Below are 25783 nucleotides of genomic sequence, written 5' to 3'. Positions count from 1 at the left end.
CAAAATATCATGGTCAGCTAATCACTAGATATCATGATCAGCTAGTCACAAGATATCTTGGTCAGCTAGTCACCAGATATCATGATCAGCTAGTCACAAGATATCATGATCAGCTAATCACAAGATGTCATGATCAGCTAGTCACATGATATCATGGTCAGCTAGTCACATGATGTCATGATCAGCTAGTCACAAGATATCGTGGGGAGCTAGTCACAAGATATCATGGTCAGCTAGTCACATGATGTCATGATCAGCTAGTTGCAAGATATCATGGTGAGCTTGTCACAAAATATCATGGTCAGCTAATCACTAGATATTATGATCAGCTAGTCACATGATATCTTGGTCAGCTAGTCACCAGATATCATGATCAGCTAGTCACAAAATATCATGGTCAGCTAGTCACAAGATATCATGGTCAGCTAGTCACAAGATATCGTGGTCAGCTAATCACAAGATGTCATGATCAGCTAGTCACATGATATCATGGTCAGCTAGTCACATGGTGTCATGATCAGCTAGTTACAAGATATCATGGGGAGCTAGTCACAAAATATCATGGTCAGCTAATCACTAGATATCATGATCAGCTAGTCACAAGATATCTTGGTCAGCGAGTCACCAGATATCATGATCAGCTAGTCACAAGATATCGTGATCAGCTAATCGCAAGATGTCATGATCAGCTAGTCACAAGATATCATGGTCAGCTAGTCACATAATATCACGGGCAGCTAGTCACAAGATATCATGGTCAGCTAGTCACATGATATCATGGTCAGCTAGTCACAAGATATCATGGTCAGCTAGTCACATGATATCATGGGTAGCTAGTCACAAGATATCATGGTTAGCTAGTCACATGATATCATGGTTAGCTAGTCACAAGATATCACGATCATGTGTCTGTTAACTACATATTTGAATAGAGGACCAGTACTCTCTCTGGTCACTCAGTGAGTTTGTAGTCATTGGGAAATCCTGATGGATTAATCCTGTAGTCAAACATAACTAAATAGTATCTAGCCCATGATCTTTGTATTATGTTGTAGCAACAGTTGGGTGCCTGGCTACCCAACCTTGTTTTTGCTCAGTTAATGTATATTTGGCTGAGACAAAGCAACTGACTCATTAATAGTGAAAGTTGTTTAGAAATTTTTCAAATTCCCAAAACTTTTAGTTATTAATTAAATTGTATGTCACACTTAAATTTCTTTAATTTTAGGTCTTGTTGGTAATGTGAATAAGATGAATTTCTCTTGGGTTTTATTGAACTAAAAATTAAACTGAAACCTAAACATCTATTGAGCTGTTTGGAGTATTTATCCTGGTAAATGTCCTTGTGTAATTAATGTTGTCCACCCTGCCAAGAACTTTGATCAGTTGAAAGGTCAGAAACCGTGCCTCTCATCAGTGACCTCAACAAACTTGGCAGTTTGCTAGCCAGATCAGACCTAATCATTCCACTGTGAAAGTGTTTTGGTAGCCCTCATTATATTATTATTATTCCGAGTGATTAATCACTATGTTTCCATGGTGCGCAGTACTGCGAAGCAGCCCCCTCCGAAGTCGAGGGGATTGTACGTTTCCATGCTGCGCAGTGGTTTTCAGCAAATACCGCAAATTAGCCAGAGAAGAGAAATTGTATAAATCGAATCGCCTGATGGAGAAATAGAATCAATCACGGATACCGAACGTCATAAACAGTCTTTTTTATTATTCTGTCGTCATTATACTTTTATTTACAATACACATTCACAAGGTTTTACAAACCTTAACACACTTTTTACATAGTAATATATTTTTAATAAGTATTTTTAAGTAATATATTATTTAAACGTTAATTTAGGACTTGCCACCTATTTTTCGAAGTGTTGGCATCGATAACAAAGTCCAGGAAAGTAATCACCTTATCGTCCTCGTGAATGCAGACTATAATTAAATTTATGTGAAAGAAGATCGGAAGAATAGTGAAAAAACAAGATTAGCAGAACAACCTTTGTACTAGTTTATGGCCATCGAAAAATCTGTCTCCACGGCATGAGAGCTATGCGCAGCCACTGCGCAGTCGCTGTTTCCTTGCTGCGAATTTGCACTGGCTTCGCACTGATCAGTGCGCAGTGATTTCAGTGCGAAGACGCCGTTTCCATGATTCGGAGATAGCGCAACTTCGAAGCACTGCGCATCATTGAAACATAGTGATTGTGACCCACTGAAATTCACTTTGATATATTTAAAGTTAAGAGTGCTAAAATTACTCATATTCACTCACTAGGTATAATAACCTAGTAGTATATTGGCTGTGGGAGAGCAGCCAGGGTCCAGTGTTCAAACATACTGACCTGTAAATAACAGGTTAGGGTTGAGTTTTAAAAAGGCCACAAGTGGTAATAGGGATGACAAACAACCTTAAATCGCTCGTTTTAACTGGGCATATCTCCAGCTGTCGAGGTTCCTCTACCACTGTACTTAGACATATCCAGTCAAAATCTCAGAGCCATTACTCTTATAGAATCCTAAGAGCACATACAGCCTCTGTCGGCAGTAAGCCAAGCAGACACCATGCTTATTCTTTGAGGAATCAACTCACACATGATATATTGGTCAATCAGGTGGTACGTTCAAAAAATATTTTAACAAATACCCTCGCCCTCTGTAAGTCATAAAACAGTTAATGTGATGACGTGTTTATCCTCTTCGGTCACATTTTAGAATGGCTTAACAATGGCATCATTCGTCAATGAGCAATGCATAAGCATTAAAAATGCAGTGTGTTTAAACACACTGTGATGTACTTCAGCACCCGCATCAGTGAGAACTTGCTGCTCTTCTGCACACCAAACTGTGTATTGTATTTATCCAATAACCTTTCATTGTGCACTTTTACTTAAAGCCACCTTCGCCTCACCTCGCAAATCTTTTGAATTCATTGATTCTATTGATAAGCCCAATTCCAAAGAAGAATAACTAGCAACTTTTGACCTTGGTAATCTCCTTATCATCGAAAGGCGGCAAGGATTTCTTAATCAGAATGCCGCCATGGCTTTGACCTTTTGCCCTTTGTGTTAGATTGATACAAGCATAGCTTTGGTACAGCTCATACAAGCAGTTGGTGTGTGGTCACCCAAACGTAACGTAACGCCATCTGCAGCTACTAACGCAAGTTGAATCTACAACTCTGTAGCGTGAGTAAGTTATAGTTACCGTATTGTATTACAATAGAAGTTTAATTCTACCTCCTCTTAAGACCCTTGCTTCATTTGATCTTACCAAGGTTTACAAGTTCATCGATTACATCTTAGGCAACCAACTGTCCTTCGGCCAATAAGGCTCACTTGAAAATTGTTTGAGTTCTTGTTTAGTTTGTTAATTACATCTGTTCGGTGACTGTCTGCATCCTCATGATTAAATTCATGCTGTGCTGTCAGTTACTTTTTGCTGACTTGCTGAAAGTTCAATTGCAACTTTTTCTAAATGTTCGATTTTTGAAAAATATGAACGTTTCACCCAGGTTTGATACTCTGAAAGAAACATCCACCTGGCTAGGCCCAGACTTGGATATTGTACCCCAAATCACCTGGTTGATCAATTTGAAATACACCCCCTAAACACTGGGAGTTCTTTAGGGGGCGTCCAGGTTCCACGCCCCACTAAACATCTAATATGATTCAGAAGCTATAAAAATAATTTCCACTAGGCCTATGCCCTATAGCCGTATCTAGGGGAACACCTAATCAGGCCAATCAATGTGTGAAATTGTTCAGCAAAACTTAGTGAATATTATTTGGCCCATTAGTAAATTCACTGACAGTGCCCCATGGTCTAAACTCCCCCCCTAAAACGGGCTTTTTGGGGGGCGAGCATCAACCTTTGGACGTTTTAATGGTCAAGTTGGTTTTCTTAGTGGCTCCTTGGATCATACAGCTTGCGCTGACATATACACATGTGTATGTCGGGCTACTGTATTCACAAGCCTTTGCATAGTAGGCTTCATGGTGTGTATAGGGTACGCATACCCTACTGAACGTATGCATATATGAATGTACTTGCATGCGAGTGCTTGCCTCTAGCCATGTCCAAAGAGGCTCATAAGAACATAGTCTTGAGTGTGACGAGTTGTCATTAGTTGTGACGAGTGTGTTCGAGCAGAGCACGTGTGTTAGGTAGTGGATCATAATTTGTCAGAGTTGGAAATTACTTTAAAACTTTTGATAAACTATCTATTGGCTGAAGTACATAGCCTCTCTTACCAAGAAGAATACTATATAAGCTCTGCATTTATTGGAAAGTCAAACACGAAAGCTACTGTTTTTATATTCTTAAGAGAACTCGCACTCGTTGAGGGAATGCGCTTAATCACAGATGCTATTGGCAACCTTCACGCAAGTTACCATTGAGAGAGGACAGCTATTTAACAGTGTATCGAGTATATATATATAATTTGGAGTCCAGTATAGCCATAACAATTCAGTCCTGTGCAATGTAACATAAGCTATTTTATTAAAGAGTAGATGCGAACAAAATATTTACAACAATGTGTGATGCGCTAGTCAAATGATGTGTAAGTACATCATCAAAACAATGTCCATAGAGTTATCACTTGGAATTTCATTTATAATTATTTAGGCACAATTTTTCTATACTGTTGGTGTACCAGTCGAGGCTGGTTTTCAAGGCGTTACTGTGTTTAACTCTCGCTACTGCATTTTTTTTTAGCTCTGCTCGAATTTTTTTTTATTCGCACAAATGTTGACATAACGTAGAATTACTGGAGTCACAATGGCTAAGAATGTTAGAAGCTTCTACAGCTGTAAACAATTGCGGTATTCTTTTTTATTATTTGCGTTTGATAATCAGTGAGCTGCTAGTGAGAGACCTGCTGATTAGTCTATATTGTTAGTGACAAGCTTGTTTTCATGGAGACCAGATCTTATTGGTCCGTCTGAAGCGAAAGCTGAGTTATTATAAATAAACTAACACACTGTCTAAAAGTCGATGTATCGGCTTCTGGCCGCAAAAAGAAGGTAACCCGAGCCGATACATGGGCTTGTGGTTGTGAAGAGTTAATATTTGAGGCCCACAACTACCACATGAGGGTGAAAGTAGCTCAAGCCAACCATTTTGCTAGAGGCTGAAAGTGTGACAGCAATTCGCAAGGCCAGAGCACTCACTGAATGCTCGCAGATCTTCCACTGCTTACATGTCCTTCCATGTTGGGATTAGCTAGCTGTTTATTGTTCTCAGCTAGTTGAAATTCTGCGATTCTTATTGGCTGTCCATTTTATCAGAGTTGTGTTCCCTACCAGGTTGCAATCTGCTTACAGGTTGATTTAACATGAAGTTCAAGCTGATATCATCCTTGGCAATACTCGGATGCGCTTTGCTCGGGTATAAGGCATGGGAGAGTACCATAGTCCCTGAAGATATACCTGCAGAAGAAGTTTCGACAGTGAAAACGCTCGACTTTATCATGTGGCTTGTCGGACTGATGGTAATTATTGCTGTTTGACTCCTTCATTATCTGAGCAGCTCGAGTTTAGCTCTTGCTTTTTCACTCTTTTTAAGGAAACTATTACACTGAGAAAGTTGACACATCTTGTGAGATTAATTATAGTCACACAGCTACTTTTTGAAATGTAATATAATCTATAATATAATGCGGTATATAATAATTTTGTATTGCACTCTAGGAGTATCTCTGTTTTATGACAAATGCAAAAGCTTGATAAATATTTTAGTTTTGAAAAAAATTATCTTGTCATTTTCTGTTGTTTGAGGAAGGACAAGCAAAGGGAGACAAGCCTATAATTGATTTTGGCACATATCCATGCAGAAACAAACAATTTCTGTATAAAGTCGCGAAAAATTGTGTCATACTTTATTTGAGGACCTAACAAACGAGCTATTAGAGTTTGAAGGCTAAACACATTTACTCTTTATAATATTACATTGAATATATAGGCCTATGTACTTTATAATATTACATTGAATATATAGGCCTATGTACTTTATAATATTACATTGAATATATAGGCCTATGTACTTTATAATATTACATTGAATATATAGGCCTATGTACTTTATAATATTACATTGAATATATAGGCCTATGTACTTTATAATATTACATTGAATATATAGGCCTATGTACTTTATAATATTACATTGAATATATAGGCCTATGTACTTTATAATATTACATTGAATATATAGGCCTATGTACTTTATAATATTACATTGAATATATAGGCCTATGTACTTTATAATATTACATTGAATATATAGGCCTATGTACTTTATAATATTACATTGAATATATAGGCCTATGTACTTTATAATATTACATTGAATATATAGGCCTATGTACTTTATAATATTACATTGAATATATAGGCCTATGTACTTTATAATATTACATGGAATATATAGGCCTATGTACTTTATAATATTACATTGAATATATAGGCCTATGTACTTTATAATATTACATTGAATATATAGGCCTATGTACTTTATAATATTACATTGAATATATAGGCCTATGTACTTTATAATATTACATTGAATATATAGGCCTATGTACTTTATAATATTACATTGAATATATAGGCCTATGTACTTTATAATATTACATTGAATATATAGGCCTATGTACTTTATAATATTACATTGAATATATAGGCCTATGTACTTTATAATATTACATTGAATATATAGGCCTATGTACTTTATAATTTTACATTGAATATATAGGCCTATGTACTTTATAATATTACATTGAATATATAGGCCTATGTACTTTATAATATTACATTGAATATATAGGCCTATGTACTTTATAATATTACATTGAATATATAGGCCTATGTACTTTATAATTTTACATTGAATATATAGGCCTATGTACTTTATAATATTACATTGAATATATAGGCCTATGTACTTTATAATATTACATTGAATATATAGGCCTACGTACTTTATAATATTACATTGAATATATAGGCCTATGTACTTTATAATATTACATTGAATATATAGGCCTATGTACTTTATAATATTACATTGAATATATAGGCCTATGTACTTTATAATATTACATTGAATATATAGGCCTATGTACTTTATAATATTACATTGAATATATAGGCCTATGTACTTTATAATATTACATTGAATATATAGGCCTATGTACTTTATAATATTACATTGAATATATAGGCCTATGTACTTTATAATATTACATGGAATATATAGGCCTATGTACTTTATAATATTACATTGAATATATAGGCCTATGTACTTTATAATATTACATTGAATATATAGGCCTATGTACTTTATAATATTACATTGAATATATAGGCCTATGTACTTTATAATATTACATTGAATATATAGGCCTATGCACTTTATAATATTACATTGAATATATAGGCCTATGTACTTTATAATATTACATTGAATATATAGGCCTATGTACTTTATAATATTACATTGAATATATAGGCCTATGTACTTTATAATTTTACATTGAATATATAGGCCTATGTACTTTATAATATTACATTGAATATATAGGCCTACGAACTTTATAATTGAATATATAGGCCTATGTACTTTATAATTTTACATTGAATATATAGGCCTATGTACTTTATAATATTACATTGAATATATAGGCCTATGTACTTTATAATATTACATTGAATATATAGGCCTATGTACTTTATAATTTTACATTGAATATATAGGCCTATGTACTTTATAATATTACATTGAATATATAGGCCTATGTACTTTATAATATTACATTGAATATATAGGCCTATGTACTTTATAATATTACATTGAATATATAGGCCTATGTACTTTATAATATTACATTGAATATATAGGCCTATGTACTTTATAATATTACATTGAATATATAGGCCTATGTACTTTATAATATTACATTGAATATATAGGCCTATGTACTTTATAATATTACATTGAATATATAGGCCTACGAACTTTATAATTGAATATATAGGCCTATGTACTTTATAATATTACATTGAATATATAGGCCTATGTACTTTATAATATTACATTGAATATATAGGCCTATGTACTTTATAATATTACATTGAATATATAGGCCTATGTACTTTATAATATTACATTGAATATATAGGCCTATGTACTTTATAATATTACATTGAATATATAGGCCTATGTACTTTATAATATTACATTGAATATATAGGCCTATGTACTTTATAATATTACATTGAATATATAGGCCTATGTACTTCATAATATTACATTGAATATATAGGCCTATGTACTTTATAATATTACATTGAATATATAGGCCTATGTACTTTATAATATTACATTGAATATATAGGCCTATGTACTTTATAATATTACATTGAATATATAGGCCTATGTACTTTATAATATTACATTGAATATATAGGCCTATGTACTTTATAATATTACATTGAATATATAGGCCTATGTACTTTATAATATTACATTGAATATATAGGCCTATGTACTTTATAATATTACATTGAATATATAGGCCTATGTACTTCATAATATTACATTGAATATATAGGCCTATGTACTTTATAATATTACATTGAATATATAGGCCTATGTACTTTATAATATTACATTGAATATATAGGCCTATGTACTTCATAATATTACATTGAATATATAGGCCTATGTACTTTATAATATTACATTGAATATATAGGCCTATGTACTTTATAATATTACATTGAATATATAGGCCTATGTACTTTATAATATTACATTGAATATATAGGCCTATGTACTTTATAATATTACATTGAATATATAGGCCTATGTACTTTATAATATTACATTGAATATATAGGCCTATGTACTTTATAATATTACATTGAATATATAGGCCTATGTACTTTATAATATTACATTGAATATATAGGCCTATGTACTTCATAATATTACATTGAATATATAGGCCTATGTACTTTATAATATTACATTGAATATATAGGCCTATGTACTTTATAATATTACATTGAATATATAGGCCTATGTACTTTATAATATTACATTGAATATATAGGCCTATGTACTTTATAATATTACATTGAATATATAGGCCTATGTACTTTATAATATTACATTGAATATATAGGCCTATGTACTTTATAATATTACATTGAATATATAGGCCTATGTACTTTATAATATTACATTGAATATATAGGCCTATGTACTTTATAATATTACATTGAATATATAGGCCTATGTACTTTATAATATTACATTGAATATATAGGCCTATGTACTTTATAATATTACATTGAATATATAGGCCTATGTACTTTATAATATTACATTGAATATATAGGCCTATGTACTTTATAATTTTCTGACCAACTACATATTTATTTTGGTAGAATAAATCTCCTGCACCCACAATCCTTCTAATGATGAGCTTGCAGCCAAAGTCATTTAGAAATTCAGTCACATTCAACTGAGTTAGGTTCTATTGTTTACTATGTACACTGACTCTGGTTCCTAACTGACTCTAAAAAATCCTTCCAAACTATCCACTAATGAATTTACCTACTATTTACTCTTTCAATATTTCGAGTTTTTTGTACCAAATGGTAGTGGAACAGCAAAATATCAAAAACAAGTTTCTTTGACTAATTAATCAGCGATGGTACTGTTTAAAACCCATGATTGATTGATTGATTGATTGATTGATTGATAAAACCCAGCCATTGATTTTTTAATCCAATTGATTAATCTATTTCGCATGGATGACTCTACTGCCTTTAAATCATTTCTTTAGGTATAAACGCATGAGTGATGTTTGAGCATTCTCATGGGCGATATGATATCGGCCAGGTAAGCGTGAGTGAGTCACACTCACCCAACTAGCTCTACTCTGAGCAGACGAACAGTTGACATAAAACTCATAAGATGTCCAATCGGCTGATTGGTAAATTTGTGGTGAAATTTAGCCAACTCTACCCAAACTACAACATTTTTATATTGAAAGTTATCGAAACTTCACTTTACGATGAGACTACTCTATGATGTGTTATAACAACACAAGACTAGTCTATGATGCGACTACTCTATGATGTGTTATAATGATGAGACTACTCTATGATGTGTTATAACGATGAGACTACTCTATGATGTGTTATAACGATGAGACTACTCTATGATGTGTTATAACGATGAGACTACTTTATGATGTGTTATAACGATGAGACTACTATATGATGTGTTATAACGATGAGACTACTCTATGATGTGTTATAACGATGAGACTACTCTATGATGTGTTATAACGATGAGACTACTCTATGATGTGTTATAACGATGAGACTACTCTATGATATGTTATAACGATGAGACTACTCTATGATGTGTTATAACGATGAGACTACTCTATGATATGTTTTAACCATGAGACTACTCTATGATGTGTTACACCGATGAGACTACTCTATGATGTGTTATAACGATGAGACTACTCTATGATGTGTTATAACGATGAGACTATTCTATGATATGTTATAACGATGAGACTATATGATGTATTATAATAAAGTGCGACTATGACAGGTCTTACTACATTTCGCTCTACTGCAATGCTAAAAACTGATTAAGTTTATAAAATCAACAGCATGGTTTATTTTATATGTTATTTGTAAATTTATTTGCTGAGGTCATCATAAGTAAAGGTTTGACTATAATTCTTTGGAAAATGTTTTAGACGCTACAGTGCTTTAAAACAAGAGCCAAAAATACAGTCATAAGGTGTAACTCTCAATATTAGCAACAAGCGTACTTGTCTCCTTATTCTAAATCAATAAATGATGGCCACAGAATGAAGGCGTTGTAGGCGGCCTGTCGCTATGGTACCTTTATATTTTCTTCAGGACCGTGCCTTAGAATACTCTGGAATCCAACCTCGTCCAATCATCAGAAAACTCCTGTCTTCACTGGCGAAAATACCTGAATCACATGCCTTCAACCCACACATTCAGGTGAACGCAACTCTTAGTGGTCTTTGCTCATAAGCTACAGCATTACGATGGCATAGTCTACAACTTTAGTCTACAACCCTCTGTATATGTCTATATGAAGTACTGAGTAGTCAGCTAGTCTCTCTGTATATGTCTATATGAAGTACTGAGTAGTCAGCTAGTCTCCCTGTATATGTCTATATGAAGTACTGAGTAGTCAGTCTCCCTGTATATGTCTATATGAAGTACTGAGTAGTCAGTTAGTCTCCCTGTATATGTCTATATGAAGTACTGAGTAGTCAGTTAGTTTTTCTGTATATGTCTATATGAAGTACTGAGTAGTCAGCTAGTCTCCCTGTATATGTCTATATGAAGTACTGAGTAGTCAGATAGTCTCTCTGTATATGTTTATATGAAGTACTGAGTAGTCAGCTAGTCTCTCTGTATATGTCTATATGAAGTACTGAGTAGTCAGTTAGTCTCCCTTTATATGTCTATATGAAGTACTGAGTAGTCAGATAGTCTCCCTGTATATGTCTATATGAAGTACTGAGTAGTCAGCTAGTCTCTCTGTATATGTCTATATGAAGTACTGAGTAGTTGGTTAGTCTCTCTGTATATGTCTATATGAAGTACTGAGTAGTCAGCTAGTCTCCCTGTATATGTCTATATGAAGTACTGAGTAGTCAGCTAGTCTCCCTGTATATGTCTATATGAAGTACTGAGTAGTTGGTTAGTCTTTCTGTACATGTCTATGAAGTACTGAGTAGTCAGTTAGTCTCCCTGTATATGTCTATATGAAGTACTGAGTAGTCAGTCTCCCTGTATATGTCTATATGAAGTACTGAGTAGTCAGATAGTCTTCCTGTATATGTCCATATGAACTACTGAGTAGTCAGCTAGTCTCTCTGTATATGTCTATATGAAGTACTGAGTAGTCAGCTAGTCTTCCTGTATATGTCCATATGAACTACTGAGTAGTCAGCTTGTCTCTCTGTATATGTCTATATGAAGTACTGAGTAGTCAGCTAGTCTCTCTGTATATGTCTATATGAAGTACTGAGTAGTCAGCTAGTCTCCCTGTATATGTCTATATAAAGTACTGAGTAGTCAGCTAGTGTCCCTGTATATGTCTATATGAAGTAGTGATTAGTCAGCTAATCATAAGCATTTCAACACATAAGCAAATCTAAGTTACACCTTTTTATAACAGAAAATTTGGTTGGAAATTGGTTCGGACAAGCAGAATATCTTCAAATATTTGTCCCAAGTCCATTTGGTCCACTGCGTGTTTAGTCTGGTAATTACACATTACTGCTATTCAAGGAGCGGCACCCTCAGGATACAACTACCTGTTATATGATTTTTTCACTTTACAAACTGGAACATGATAACTTTTCACCTGGCCATGAAAATCTTTTTTACCGTACAAATTCAACAAATTATTTGCCCGAGTTCAAATTTTGAAGTTGTTGTGTTTATTACGTAGGTCAATAAGCACAATAAGCTTCAATAACCAAAGTCACCGTAAAGCCGTTTGCCAACAATGTTCTTACAACGCCTGAAAGATAAACGATGGCTGGTTCTTCTCAGTCCAACAATTCTCCTGTGTAAAACAGTAATATTTTCCCTTCAAAACCAGTAGCAAAGTTGGAGTTGCGACTCTTTCAATCAAAAGGTCAGACAACTTCTTTTAACCTGTTAACAAAATTCACTTCATTACGAAAATTGCATCGTTCAGACTTTCTTGCTCAATGGGGTTTCCAGCAGGTCTGCTAAAGGTTATAGTGCAAGCGAAAACGGAAACTGATGATCGATAAAATTTTAGTGATAAAAAGTTGAAATTCAGTGAAATAGTTAGAAACACATACTAAAGCTTAGCTTTAAGTTTGTGTGTTTAGTAAGCTAAACTTATTTGAGGTGAATTCAAAGTTTATGTTATGTGTACGTTTGTCATGAAGGTAAGAACTCCCTACGGTTTGCGCTGAGTATGTTACATTATAATGTTACATTTTATTGCATATCAAAGCCCATAAATACACCAAATACAATGAAGTTATCATAGGTAACTATAATTACTAAGGTTACCATACTATTTTGTTACTAACTTGCAAAATGTACAGCAATTATATAAAATTTTGACGATTTTTATCAGGGAATGTTTGCGTTGTATAATTACTATGGTTTCTATACCCATACGTACGCTTTTTTCACCATACGATGCTAACCTTGGAATGTATCAAAGTCGTATCCTGAAGGTAAATTGTACAATACTCTGTGACAGAGTCGAGAATTTGCTAGTGCTTACTTTAAACTGTTAATTTTGATCTTTTATAATGAGCTTTAATTTTCATATAATGTCAGCTGATAAACTGTTGTATTATTGCGATAGCGGGCAAGACTTACACCTATAAGACCGCGGGCGAGACTTACATCTGTAAGGCAGCGGGCGAGATTTATATCTGTAAGACAGCGGGCGAGACTTACATCTGTAAGACAGCGGGCGAGACTTACATCTGTAAGACAGCGGGCGAGACTTACATCTGTAAGACAGCGGGCGAGACTTACATCTGTAAGACAGCGGGCGAGACTTACATCTGTAAGACAGCGGGCGAGACTTGCATCTGTAAGTCAGCGGGCGAGATTTACATATGAAGCAGCACATGTGTAGGACTTGTTTATATTATCAAAACAACTGTATTGCGCTAATCTAGTCAGCGGCTCAAAGTGTGGAAATACAATTTACTGCAACAGAATGAACACCTACGTGTATCTAACCAGCATGGCCAATATGGTAAATAAAAGTCAAGTTTTAAATGATAGTGTACTGACAACTCCTTAGAAGTATTTTTGGTCAACTTATCGGTCCTACACACAAAGTCTGAAACTTTGCTTGGCTACTCTTATGTACCACTCTTCCTGCGTAATTAACTACTCTACCTGCGTAATCAACCACTCTACCTGCGTAATCAACCACTCTACCATAGTATATAGTCTATTCCTTAGCTCTATCCGCTTTATTAATAAATCTATGGGTACATCGATTAATTCTATCTTTTTATCATCAACTCTCCTTATGTATTGATGGCATTTACCTGCTGTATCACCTGCTGTATCACCAATATGTTAAACATACATCAACATGTCAACTATATCAGCATGTTAAAAATTGTTTTCATCATACAACATATTTTATGCGAATAACTGCTTACTTGGTCACATACCTCGACATACCCTTAGTTGGAGTCGGGGTAGACTACTACATTGTAGACTACTACATACCCATAATAAACATACGACGCATACCCCTAGTTGGAGTCGGGGTAGACTACTACATTGTAGACTACTACATTCCCCTACTAAACATACGACGCATACCCCTAGTTGGAGTCGGGGTAGACTACTACATTGTAGACTACTACACACCCCTACTAAACATACGACGCATACCCCTAGTTGGAGTCATACCTCGACATATGAGCTTAAAATGCATTTTAGGACTGAGTTCGTATGTCAATTTACTCACATCTCAAGGTACTATTCCCTATATAAAATATTTAGGTACAAATCAATCTGTTACCATAATATGAAAAAAAGACTTAAAACAGGATATTACAGTGGAAAAGTGTATTTTTAATTGTTGTAATTTAGTATCTAGTAGTTGTTAAAATCTGCAATAAATTGTAACATTACTATGTACACTACTGTAATTGTTCACCTTTGAGACAGAAGTAGAGGCTAACAGCAGTCTGAGAGAGACCTGACTACTCCCGTTCGGTACACTAAACCTTTGTACATTAAACTAAGTAACAGATGCTTTGAATTCAGCTCACTAAACATACCCTTGAAGCTATGTTTTTATCTTTCACTAAACTTGTTTTTAATTTAGTTGTCTCAAGTTTTTAAAATCTGTTTCCAGTTTTGCACTTTTTGCCTCGCGTTTACTATAACTTTTAGCTAACATTTTAAAAACTTTTCTCAAACTGATTTGAGGAGAAAGACTGAGCGATGCAGTTCGCTCGGTCTCTCGCATACTTGGCCATACAGTGGTCATATAGTGGTCATACAGTGGTCATATAGTGGCCATACAGTGGTCATATAGTGGCCATACAGTGGCCATATAGTGGTCATATAGTGGCCATACAGTGGTCATATAGTGGCCATACAGTGGTCATATAGTGGCCATACAGTGGCCATATAGTGGTCATATAGTGGCCATACAATGGTCATATAGTGGCCATACAGTGGTCATATAGTGGCCATACAGTGGTCATATAGTGACCATACAGTGGTCATATAGGGGTCATGCAGTGCCCATATAGGGTCATACAGTGGCCATATGGTGGTCATAGATAACCAGCTCGTATGCTCATATCTCAAAGTTTACTGGTATCTCAAAGAAGAAACATTTTCAAAAGTATTTTTAATGCCAAATGACCACGCTTTGAAAATCATTAGGTTCATGAGGAGGAAATGGCAGGCGTTCCTGTGCTACATTTCAAATATGACAGCTCAGAAAGTGTGAGAACTACGCCAGGAGCTATCATCATCTATTTCCATGGAGGAGGATGGCAGGTGCTTAATTCCAGGTCCCCATTCGCACTGCTTAGCAATTTGACGGAGAGCCTAAGAATTCCTAGCTTATCCGTGGAGTACCGCCTTGCCCCAGAATACCCTTATCCTGCAGCATTTGAAGATTGCCTGAAAGTCACCAATTATGTACTAACAAACCACAAGCGCTTGGCTGTAGATCCAAACAAGATAATAGTTGCTGGGGACAGTGCTGGAGGTAGGTTGTAGACAAGCCAGATGATTGATAGATGGCAGAATGTGTCGGCGGATGTAGAAGTCTGTAATGGAACGACACTAACTACCCGTAGTGGCTATAGCAGCAGTAGATTTTCTTCTGTTCATCTCTAAAATCTTTGTCGTTTTCTTCCAATGTACAGTAGACACTGCAAGGTAAATAATCCGTTCCAGGAATGTTTACGCTGTAGGGATTTTATATTATACGAACAGTTTAATACATGTATATTGTCTAATGCTTTACAAGATCTTACAAACTCATCACTTTGGCCCTTCAAAAGGAAACTAGACTTAACTTTTTTAATCTAAAGATTGGACAGTAAGTTTAGTATTAATGGTTTATATCGATAATTATTTGTCACTTGTCAATTTGACATGGTTTATCGTTCATGATTGCCATAATTTTACAATAAGTTAAGGGGAGCTCATACCATTGATGTCAATTTAAATCAATGTTTTTTTCATTTTTTTAGACAGCTATTCCTATCTACGGCGTTTTCGTGATGGCTGCGATTAACTGTTTGTTTTTGAGCTTTTAAGAGCTGGTAATCACATTTCCACATATTTTGCACCTATAACACAGCAGAGTAAGACATGGTGAAACTTTTGATACCAAATAACTGTAATGTGAATTTTGTTGCTAGTAAACCTTCAAGTATTTCTTATTTGGAGAAACGTTCCATTTTGTTGTATGGATTTTTTTATGTGAAAGCAAAGCAAAAGCTTTACAGAAATCCTTTACGTTATGTGGAATTTATGTTATATGAGGTTTATTTTCTAGGAGCATCTTCTGTGCTCTAATAATTTTTATTAAGATTGTTCTGCAACCCAAATAGTATTTGTGCGCTTTCATTGATCATTCATTTTGGGAAATGTTATTGCAATTTAACAAGATAAAGCCGTACATGAACGCAATGCAAAGTTGTCACTTTAAGACATTTAAAAATAGAGCCGTTGAGCAGACCTGTGAAAGTTTTCCTCTCTTGATTTTTTTTGTTTTATTTGGTTTTTTTATATAATTTGTTATTAATTTTATATATGTAAGAGAAATATATCAGTAAAATGTAAAATGCATGCAACACAAGAAATAGAACTAAAGCATTAAATATATATATTTAATGCTTTACGCATTTTGCAAGTATCAGCAACCCATTCTGTGTAGCTGCATCAATTTTTTCATTTAAATATGTATAAGTAAATATATAAATAGTAAATGCATAAACAGTATACTTATATGTACACAGTATATATTCATATACAGTATACTTATATGTACAGAGTATATATGCATATACAGTATACTTATATGTACAGAGTATATATGCATATACAGTATACTTATATGTACAGAGTATATATGCATATACAGTATACTTATATGTACACTGTATTACTAAAACTTTAACCAAATAGAACTCTACACTAAAAATAGATTTTTTGGTGTGTAAAATAGTAATAATGCAGTGGCTATTATCTAAGTAATTTTTCTCTTGCCAGTATTATTATATATTTTAATATGTACATGCAAACAAGCAATGAATGAGTTTTATATTGTTGAAACTTTTACATTTAAAACATTTATATGGTCCAAATTTAACCGCATGGTTTTACACAGCGACACCTAACATAAAACATGTCATTTTAAACAGGAAACCTGGCAGCAGCTGTCGCTCTTAAACTAAAGAAAAAGATTCGCTTACAAGTCCTGATCTTCCCTACTCTACAAGCATTCGACTTTCAAACTCCTTCTTACAGAGAACACGCAGACACTCTCAAGTGAGTTCAAAGTCATTGTGTATAATTACTTGTCTGTATGAGAAGTACTACAAGATGATGTCTCTAGAGTACAAATTATGATAAATTTGACACTATTAATAGTGTAATCATTCAACTATTTTCAATATTCTTCACTATAGCAGTCATATGCCGACACACTCGGATGTCAATTCTCTCAAGTATTTCAGAGCAATATTTCTTACATAAAATAACTAAATACACAAATTGATCTGTTTTCACCCTCTCAAAAAACATTTAAAACAGAACTTTTCGGCGGAAAAACATGTTTTTCATAGCGTTAACTGAACACTTAGGCCCACAAAGTAACAAATATTGTACTTATATAGAGGTCATGATGTGCAATACAATGTAACGTTATTTTGTACAGTATTGTATGGAGTCCTTACCTTGGAAACAGTTGTAGCAGCTAATGGCGGTGTGAGAGAACTAATGGCGGTGTGAGAGACTTGACAACAAAGCGTTTGGTATACTACGGTGTGTCGCTACATAATATAAACTTTAACTTACATGAATTTAGCTTTCAAAACAGTAATAATAGTAACATGCTTAATAGTAAATTTTAATCTTTCACAAAACTTCATTATAATTGTGTCTTCGTTCTCATTTTTTCATTATCTTCTTCCCTATTTGTTTGTTTTACCTCGCTTTCACTTTTAGCCTTCAATTGAGCTTTTCTCAAACTGATCCAATGAGAAAAACCGAGCGATGCTGTTCTTGTAAGCGAGCTTTCACGTACCCGATCACCTAACGGCCGCATCAAGAACTGTCCAAGGCAAAATCGTGCTTAAAGTTTTGCCCGTATTTCAAATTTCTTGTTTGTTGGGGCACTCATATGTCAAAGTATGACTGTATTATTATTTTTGCAATGGGCCAGGTTGAGTTTATATGAGGGGTTGGTGACTCCAGGACAAGCTTTGTATACAATATGAACATAATTGCTAGACAAAGGAATAAAATACATATGTACGCAACAAAAGTATCTACATAGCATATACCATAAAACCTTTATTTGATCACCACCTCTATTTGAACGTCACTTCTATTTGACCGCCACTATAGGAGAAGGGTTGAAAAATAGAGTGTCACCCTTTAATTAAATGTCACCTCCATTTGACCGCCACTTTAACATTTTTATCTCTATATACCCGTAATAGCAACATTTAATAAAGTGCCACTGCAGGGGAAGGGTTAAAAAATAGAGGTATCATGGTATATGTGCATAACATAAATATCTGCATAACTTAGATAGGTATATGACATAAATATCTATGTAGCGTATATATGTCCATAACTTAACTTCATTCATAGCGTATATTACACGTAACATAAATGCATACATAGCATACACAACTACCTACACGGTGTATATATGTACACAACATAAATACTTACATAGTATATATATGTACATAGCATAAATATTTACATGGTTTATATGCGTACATAGCATAAATACTTGCATAGTGTACATACGTACATAAACATAAATACCCACATATCGTGCATACATATTTACAGTACATACATACTGTCAATAGTTTACATACATACTAACAGTATGTTGTGTACATACAGTATACAGTGCGCATACTTACAGTACATAGTACACATACATACTTACAGTAAACAGCGTACATACATACTTACAGTACATAGCATATTTACAGTACACAGCGTACATACGTACTTACAGTACATAGCATACATACAGTACATAGCACACATACATACTTACAGTATATAGCATACATACAGCACATAGCGTACACACATACTTACAGTATGATGCGTACATACAGTACACAGCGTACATACTTATAATAATAGCATATGTACAGTACATAGCACACATACATACTTACAGTATATAGCATATGTACAGTACATAGCATACATACACACTTACAGTACATAGCTTACATATTTAATCTTGCAAGACTCCAGTGATTGGAAGTTAGCTCAAGTCGAATGTACCAATTGATATATAAGATGATATATACACTCCATTAAAGCTGCTAAGAATCTCCAAATAGAAAGTGTTATATAAAAATGTTCCTTCTAAAGTTATTAGATGGTTTGGAGAGATTAAGCGGAGAAGCTCAGATATAAGTCTAAGATATAATACAGCATTCATTTTCAATAGTCATCAATATTTCATATGTAAAACTGTCGCAAGACAGCGGGTGGTGAAAAGGTTAAGAAACAGGATTAATTTATGACTATAAGATTTATATATAAGTACTTACAGTGGAAGATCCTATAACATAAACATCCTATAATGTAAACTTCACTTAACGTAAAGAATTTATACAAAGTATTTGCTTTATAACAAAAAAGTATAGTCTTCTTCATTTAGTCTAAGAAATTCCGTGTAACACAACTCCTCAACTCGTCAAGTCGTAAGTTCTCAAATTTTATTTGAATACCGGAAGCCCTATATAGACACAATATTAGCCTTTGAAATATCATTTTCTCTTGACTTATAGAGGTAACTCTATTATATGTACTAGTACCCTGGTAGTCTAGTGTGTCTCTATTATACATACTAGTACCCTGGCAGTCTAGTGTGTCTCTATTATACATACTAGTACCCTGGCAGTCTAGTGTGTCTCTATTATATATACTAGTACCCTGGTAGTCTACTGTATCTCTATTATATATACTAGTACCCTGGTAGTCTAGTGTATCTCTATTATATATACTAGTACCCTGGTAGTCTAGTGTGTCTTTATTATACATACTAGTACCCTGGTAGTCTAGTGTGTCTCTATTATATATACTAGTACCCTGGTAGTCTAGTGTGTCTCTATTATATATACTAGTACCCTGGTAGTCTAGTGTGTCTCTATTATATATACTAGTACCCTGGTAGTCTAGTGTGTCTTTATTATACATACTAGTACCCTGGTAGTCTAGTGTGTCTATATTATGTATACTAGTACCCTGGTAGTCTAGTGTGTCTCTATTATATATACTAGTACCCTGGTAGTCTAGTGTGTCTCTATTATACATACTAGTACCCTGGCAGTCTAGTGTGTCTCTATTATACATACTAGTACCCTGGTAGTCTAGTGTGTCTCTATTATGTATACTAGTACCCTGGTAGTCTAGTGTGTCTCTATTATACATACTAGTACCCTGGCAGTCTAGTGTGTCTCTATTATACATACTAGTACCCTGGCAGTCTAGTGTGTCTCTATTATATATACTAGTACCCTGGTAGTCTACTGTATCTCTATTATATATACTAGTACCCTGGTAGTCTAGTGTATCTCTATTATATATACTAGTACCCTGGTAGTCTAGTGTGTCTTTATTATACATACTAGTACCCTGGTAGTCTAGTGTGTCTCTATTATATATACTAGTACCCTGGTAGTCTAGTGTGTCTCTATTATATATACTAGTACCCTGGTAGTCTAGTGTGTCTCTATTATATATACTAGTACCCTGGTAGTCTAGTGTGTCTTTATTATACATACTAGTACCCTGGCAGTCAAGTGTGTCTCTATTATATATACTAGTACCCTGGTAGTCTAGTGTGTCTCTATTATATATACTAGTACCCTGGTAGTCTAGTGTGTCTCTATTATACATACTAGTACCCTGGTAGTCTAGTGTGTCTCTATTATATATACTAGTGCCCTGGTAGTCTAGTGTGTCTCTATAATACATACTAGTACCCTGGTAGTCTAGTGTGCCATGTGAGACGGTCAGGTGTACTGATAAAGCATAGACCTGTACAGTTATTCAGAAGTATGTAAAGGCGGTTTATTGCCGCAAGTGTTGTTTGTGAAGTTGTTTAATTTACCTTGTAGGAGCATCTACTGTATTTATAAAACATTTTCATGTTTGGCTAATGACAGCTAAGTACAGCTGACACTCCTGCAACATAAATAATCCATTTCAAGAACATTTACGTTATAGGGATTTTATCTTATACGAACAGTAAAATACATGTAAATTGCTTAGTCCGTTCCAAGATTGTCCCAAACTCACCCTTTTGGCCTTCAAAAGGAAAAAAAAATTTTATAACTTTTATAAGTAAGTAATTTTAAAAAATTTTCTTATAAAATTACTTATTTTACTTATTAATTTAATAATTATACTTAAAAAAATTTTACTTATTAATTTAATAACTGTACAGTAACTGTTATATTATTGTTTTTTATCGACAACTTTTTTGTTTTTCTATAACTTGTACTTGGTTAGGGTTCATGATTGCGGGAGTTTTATGCTCAGTTAAAGTTAAGGGGAGCACGAAACCTTAATGTCAATTTAAATCTATTTGTGTTCAAATTTTTTTGTGAACAAAAAATTTTATGCTGAAAAACAAGATATGGTAAATGTTTAAAATAAAGTCAAAATATATATTTACAATAGGAAGAGGTGTATCTGTTTATCCATCTTGTTTCTCTGAAGCCAGGGTTAGTGGCTAGAATAAAATATGGCTTTCAACGATACTCCAAATCGTGACATTCAGCTCCGTAGACTGACACTCCAACACCTGCACCAATAAACCACCTTTAGGTATATCTGAATAAATACACAGTTACTTATTCTCTGTGCTTTATCAGCCCTCCTGATAATCTCTCACTACACAACAGACTGTCAGGGTACTAGGGTAGTAGGTATAATAGAGATACTTTTGTACATCGTTTTCTCTCCAAGTGTGGCAAAAGCGAAAATTAACCCTTTCGCGGGCAGAGCGACGTTTTTGTCGTTTCAATCACGTATTTTATTATTGCAGTTTGTGGTTAGCTAAATGCCGTTTTTTGTTTACTTTTTTACCAATAGCAAGCTACGATATAGTAGTTTCGGTTAGTCTCAAAAATTGACTTTTAGAGGTTGAAAAAAACGATGGTTTTTAGCAGTGATGAATAAATAAACTTTCAAAAAAAATTAGAAAATTGTTCTAAATAATTTATCAACTTTTATTTTTCTTGCTTCGGTTTTAGCTTTTATTTACCGAATTTTTCGAGAGTTTGACTTTAGTTTACCGTCATGGCGACTTCTAAAAAAACCTCCCGAGATTATTCTAATAAAGCAAGTACTAGTACCGAAATTACTAAGAGATTCAGAGCTGACAGTGACTTTTTAGATTTAGTAGCAAGAGATGACAGTGATTCAGGTTTGGATTGTGATTGGAATCACTTTACATCTGGAAGTGACATTGATGAAAAGGCTGGTAGCATTAATGATGAGGATGTGAGTAGGAGTGATGCCAGTGCCTGGAAGAATATAACCAACATAAACAGAGATAAATCTCCTACAATTCAGCAGTTTATAGCAGTGACAGGCCCAGTATTTACTGCAGTAGATGCTCAACCAGTAGAATATTTTGAAAAGTTTTTTGAGCCTGTCAATCCAGGATGTACATCTTTGTGGGAGCTCTTTGTTACCCGAATAAGTACATGGTGCAAAGACTGTGATGTGGGCCTTTGTAAAGAAGAATGCTTTCAAAAAATATCATTTGTAAATAGACAATTATTATGAAAAGCATATATTTTCTGTTATACATTTTTATTTGTTTATAATGTATATATATATATATATGTGCCTATGGACATATACATGTATACATATGCACCTTTAAACATAGATATATGCACATAATAACACACAGAAAAGTGTATGAACCCTTTAAAAAAAATTGATTTTTTGGAAAATTAATTCGCCCATTGGAGTCTGGTTTAGTTTTGAAAATTCGCCCATGAAATGGTTAAGACTAATTATGGAACTCTTGTTGTTCAAATAGAATTTAAGAACTTGCATCGACTTGATGCTTTACGCTATATGGAGTTTTTACATAATAGGTAGCGAAAACATTGCATAAATTCTTTGCTTTAAGTGGAATTAAATGTAAAGGAGGTTTACTTTGTAAGAACACCTCCTACATTTAGTGAATATTTTATCGTGAGTTAACTACGCTTTCTTGTCATAAAGGTTTAATTCCTTCATACTTTATAACACAAAGCTAGCGTATATTTGAACTTATTTGTAGGCATATTTTGAGCCCGCGCAAGATGGTCAGCTATGCATTTGACTACGCTGGCTTACCACAGTCTGCCCTTCACCTCATGCGGAGTAACAAGCATATATCAAAAAGTACAAGATCTAAATACGGCAGCTACGTGCATTCAGACCTCGTGAAGGACAGTAGTTTTTCCCAGCTTTCCTCTCTACCACATTCAACCATGTCATACGGCTCGGATGCTGCACTTGTAAAAGACATTGAAACACGTGTTCTTGACTCTTTCTTTGCACCGCTAATGGCTGACACACTAGACAATGTTACGGATGCGTATGTCATCACGGGGCAGCATGACATACTTAGAGACGATGGAATCTTTTACTGCAGTCGACTGAGCCAGGCTGCGAATGTTCGATGTGAGCTCAGGAATTACAAGCAAGGTTTTCATGGGTTTATTCATTTTCTAGTTGGGCCTCTTCGGATCACTTCAGCCAAACAGGCTGTTGCTGATCTAATAGAACATTTAAAGACTGTCATCTGATGTGGCAGACCTCTTAACAATTTTTATTTTCTTATTTAATTGTGGTTATTTAAATTTTATCTGGGCTTTCAAGTCAATATTTCTGATTAGTGGTAATAATAACAAGTTAACATAAATATGCAAGACTCGACGTCATGGATATTTTCACACTTCCTAATCACAAATTATTTTGCAATTCAACATGGAGTTTTTATCAGTTTATAATCATGGTTTTTTTTTAATTCATAAACTATGTTTTTTCTGCAATTCATAATCATGGTTTCTTTTTCGCAATTCATAATCCAGGTGTTTTCCACAATTTATAATCATGGTTTTTTACAATGCAACTCATAGCTTTTTTCACCATTGAACAGCTTCATGATTAGCTACATGAACTCTCAAGTACCTCAAGTGTTTTCATATCATACATATCCACATTTTGATCTAACATTCAAGCAATCTATAAAACAAGTTGTATTTTTTAATTGATTTTGGCAGTTATATTTTCCTCTTTATGGAGGAATCGGGTAATGGTATTCAATATAATTGTTTATCATTGGCATAATAAAAACCCAATTAACCTGTTAGAGACAACCTTTCTGTTCAGCTGCTGATTTTAACCAATCTTAGCCAATCAGGTGCAAGGCAGGAATGGATTCAGCTGAAGAAATCAAACTACACTGTCAAACCGGTTCAAACCCAGTTTAACCTCTGGATTAACTGATTTACGGTCATGCATGTAAAGAGGTCATGTATATTAAGAGTCCCCTCATGCTGTTTCATGGAAATGTATTACTTTTGGCCTTCAGCAATAGTTTTTTAAATTTTTTCTTTCATTTATACGAATGAAAGTTGAGAAAGTGTTATTAGATATTTTATTTAGACACCTGCCCTATACATGCCAGAAGTAGGAATATTTTATTTAGCCACCGGCCCTATACATGCCAAAAGTAGGAAGATTTGAAACTTGAGGCCGTTGAGTTGAGTGTTATCTCTGTTCATCTATTTATATAAATCTCAAAGGTTGTCGTCATCATTTGTTGTTCGGTCTGTCCAGCTGTAGCGATTAGTATATATCAATGACAAATCCATATCACAGAAGACTTGATTTCCAAAACCTCCTATTCAGCAGGTAATAACCTAACCAGTTAAGATACCCGCGAGATGCAATGGATTTATTAGACGATATCAAATATCAGTCATTATCCCGGTAGCATAGCAATGCTACCGGGATAATGACTGCATAGCATACCAAAATAGCATAGCATACCAAAATAGCATAGCACTCTGCATTACGCAACGTCACTTAAGCTTGCTCTTATCAGTAAGTTGAGCAATACGGATAGTAGCTTATTCAAGTAGTCATTGGCAATATGCCAGGCTAGTGGCAAGTGGCAGGCAACTACATAGCCTGTCTTGACAAGCTGTTGTTTTTGCGTAGTTTCCGCGTAGACGGAAGAGAACAACTCCTTATAAGTGCAGCTGATGCATCAGGTGCAGTACGTCTTGTGACAAGCTGTTGCTGCTCGCTGCTCGACGGATGGGGGACAACTACGCAAAAACAACAGCTTGTCAAGACAGGCTAGCAACTACATGACCTGCCACTGTTTATAAGCTGTTTTAATATCCGTGCAACAACAA

General features: G+C 34.4%; 1 protein-coding gene across 1 annotated transcript in view; it reads left to right on the top strand.

Moving 5' to 3' along the window:
* Positions 1 to 24729, top strand: part of LOC137396271 (neutral cholesterol ester hydrolase 1-like) — a 33558-nt gene extending 8829 nt beyond the window's left edge. Inside the window, exons 2-6 of the mRNA XM_068082465.1 lie at positions 5328 to 5494; positions 10959 to 11066; positions 15504 to 15834; positions 17501 to 17627; positions 23653 to 24729. Of these exons, the coding sequence (XP_067938566.1) occupies positions 5339 to 5494; positions 10959 to 11066; positions 15504 to 15834; positions 17501 to 17627; positions 23653 to 24163 (1233 nt within the window). The 5' untranslated portion in view covers positions 5328 to 5338 and the 3' untranslated portion in view covers positions 24164 to 24729. The remainder of the gene's footprint in view (positions 1 to 5327; positions 5495 to 10958; positions 11067 to 15503; positions 15835 to 17500; positions 17628 to 23652) is intronic.
* The last annotated feature ends 1054 nt before the right edge of the window (positions 24730 to 25783 follow it).

The sequence above is a fragment of the Watersipora subatra genome, chromosome 5, assembly GCF_963576615.1.
Source record: "Watersipora subatra chromosome 5, tzWatSuba1.1, whole genome shotgun sequence".
In the NCBI taxonomy this organism is placed as follows: Eukaryota; Metazoa; Bryozoa; class Gymnolaemata; order Cheilostomatida; family Watersiporidae; genus Watersipora; species Watersipora subatra.
This window is presented reverse-complemented; position numbering and strand designations above follow the sequence as displayed.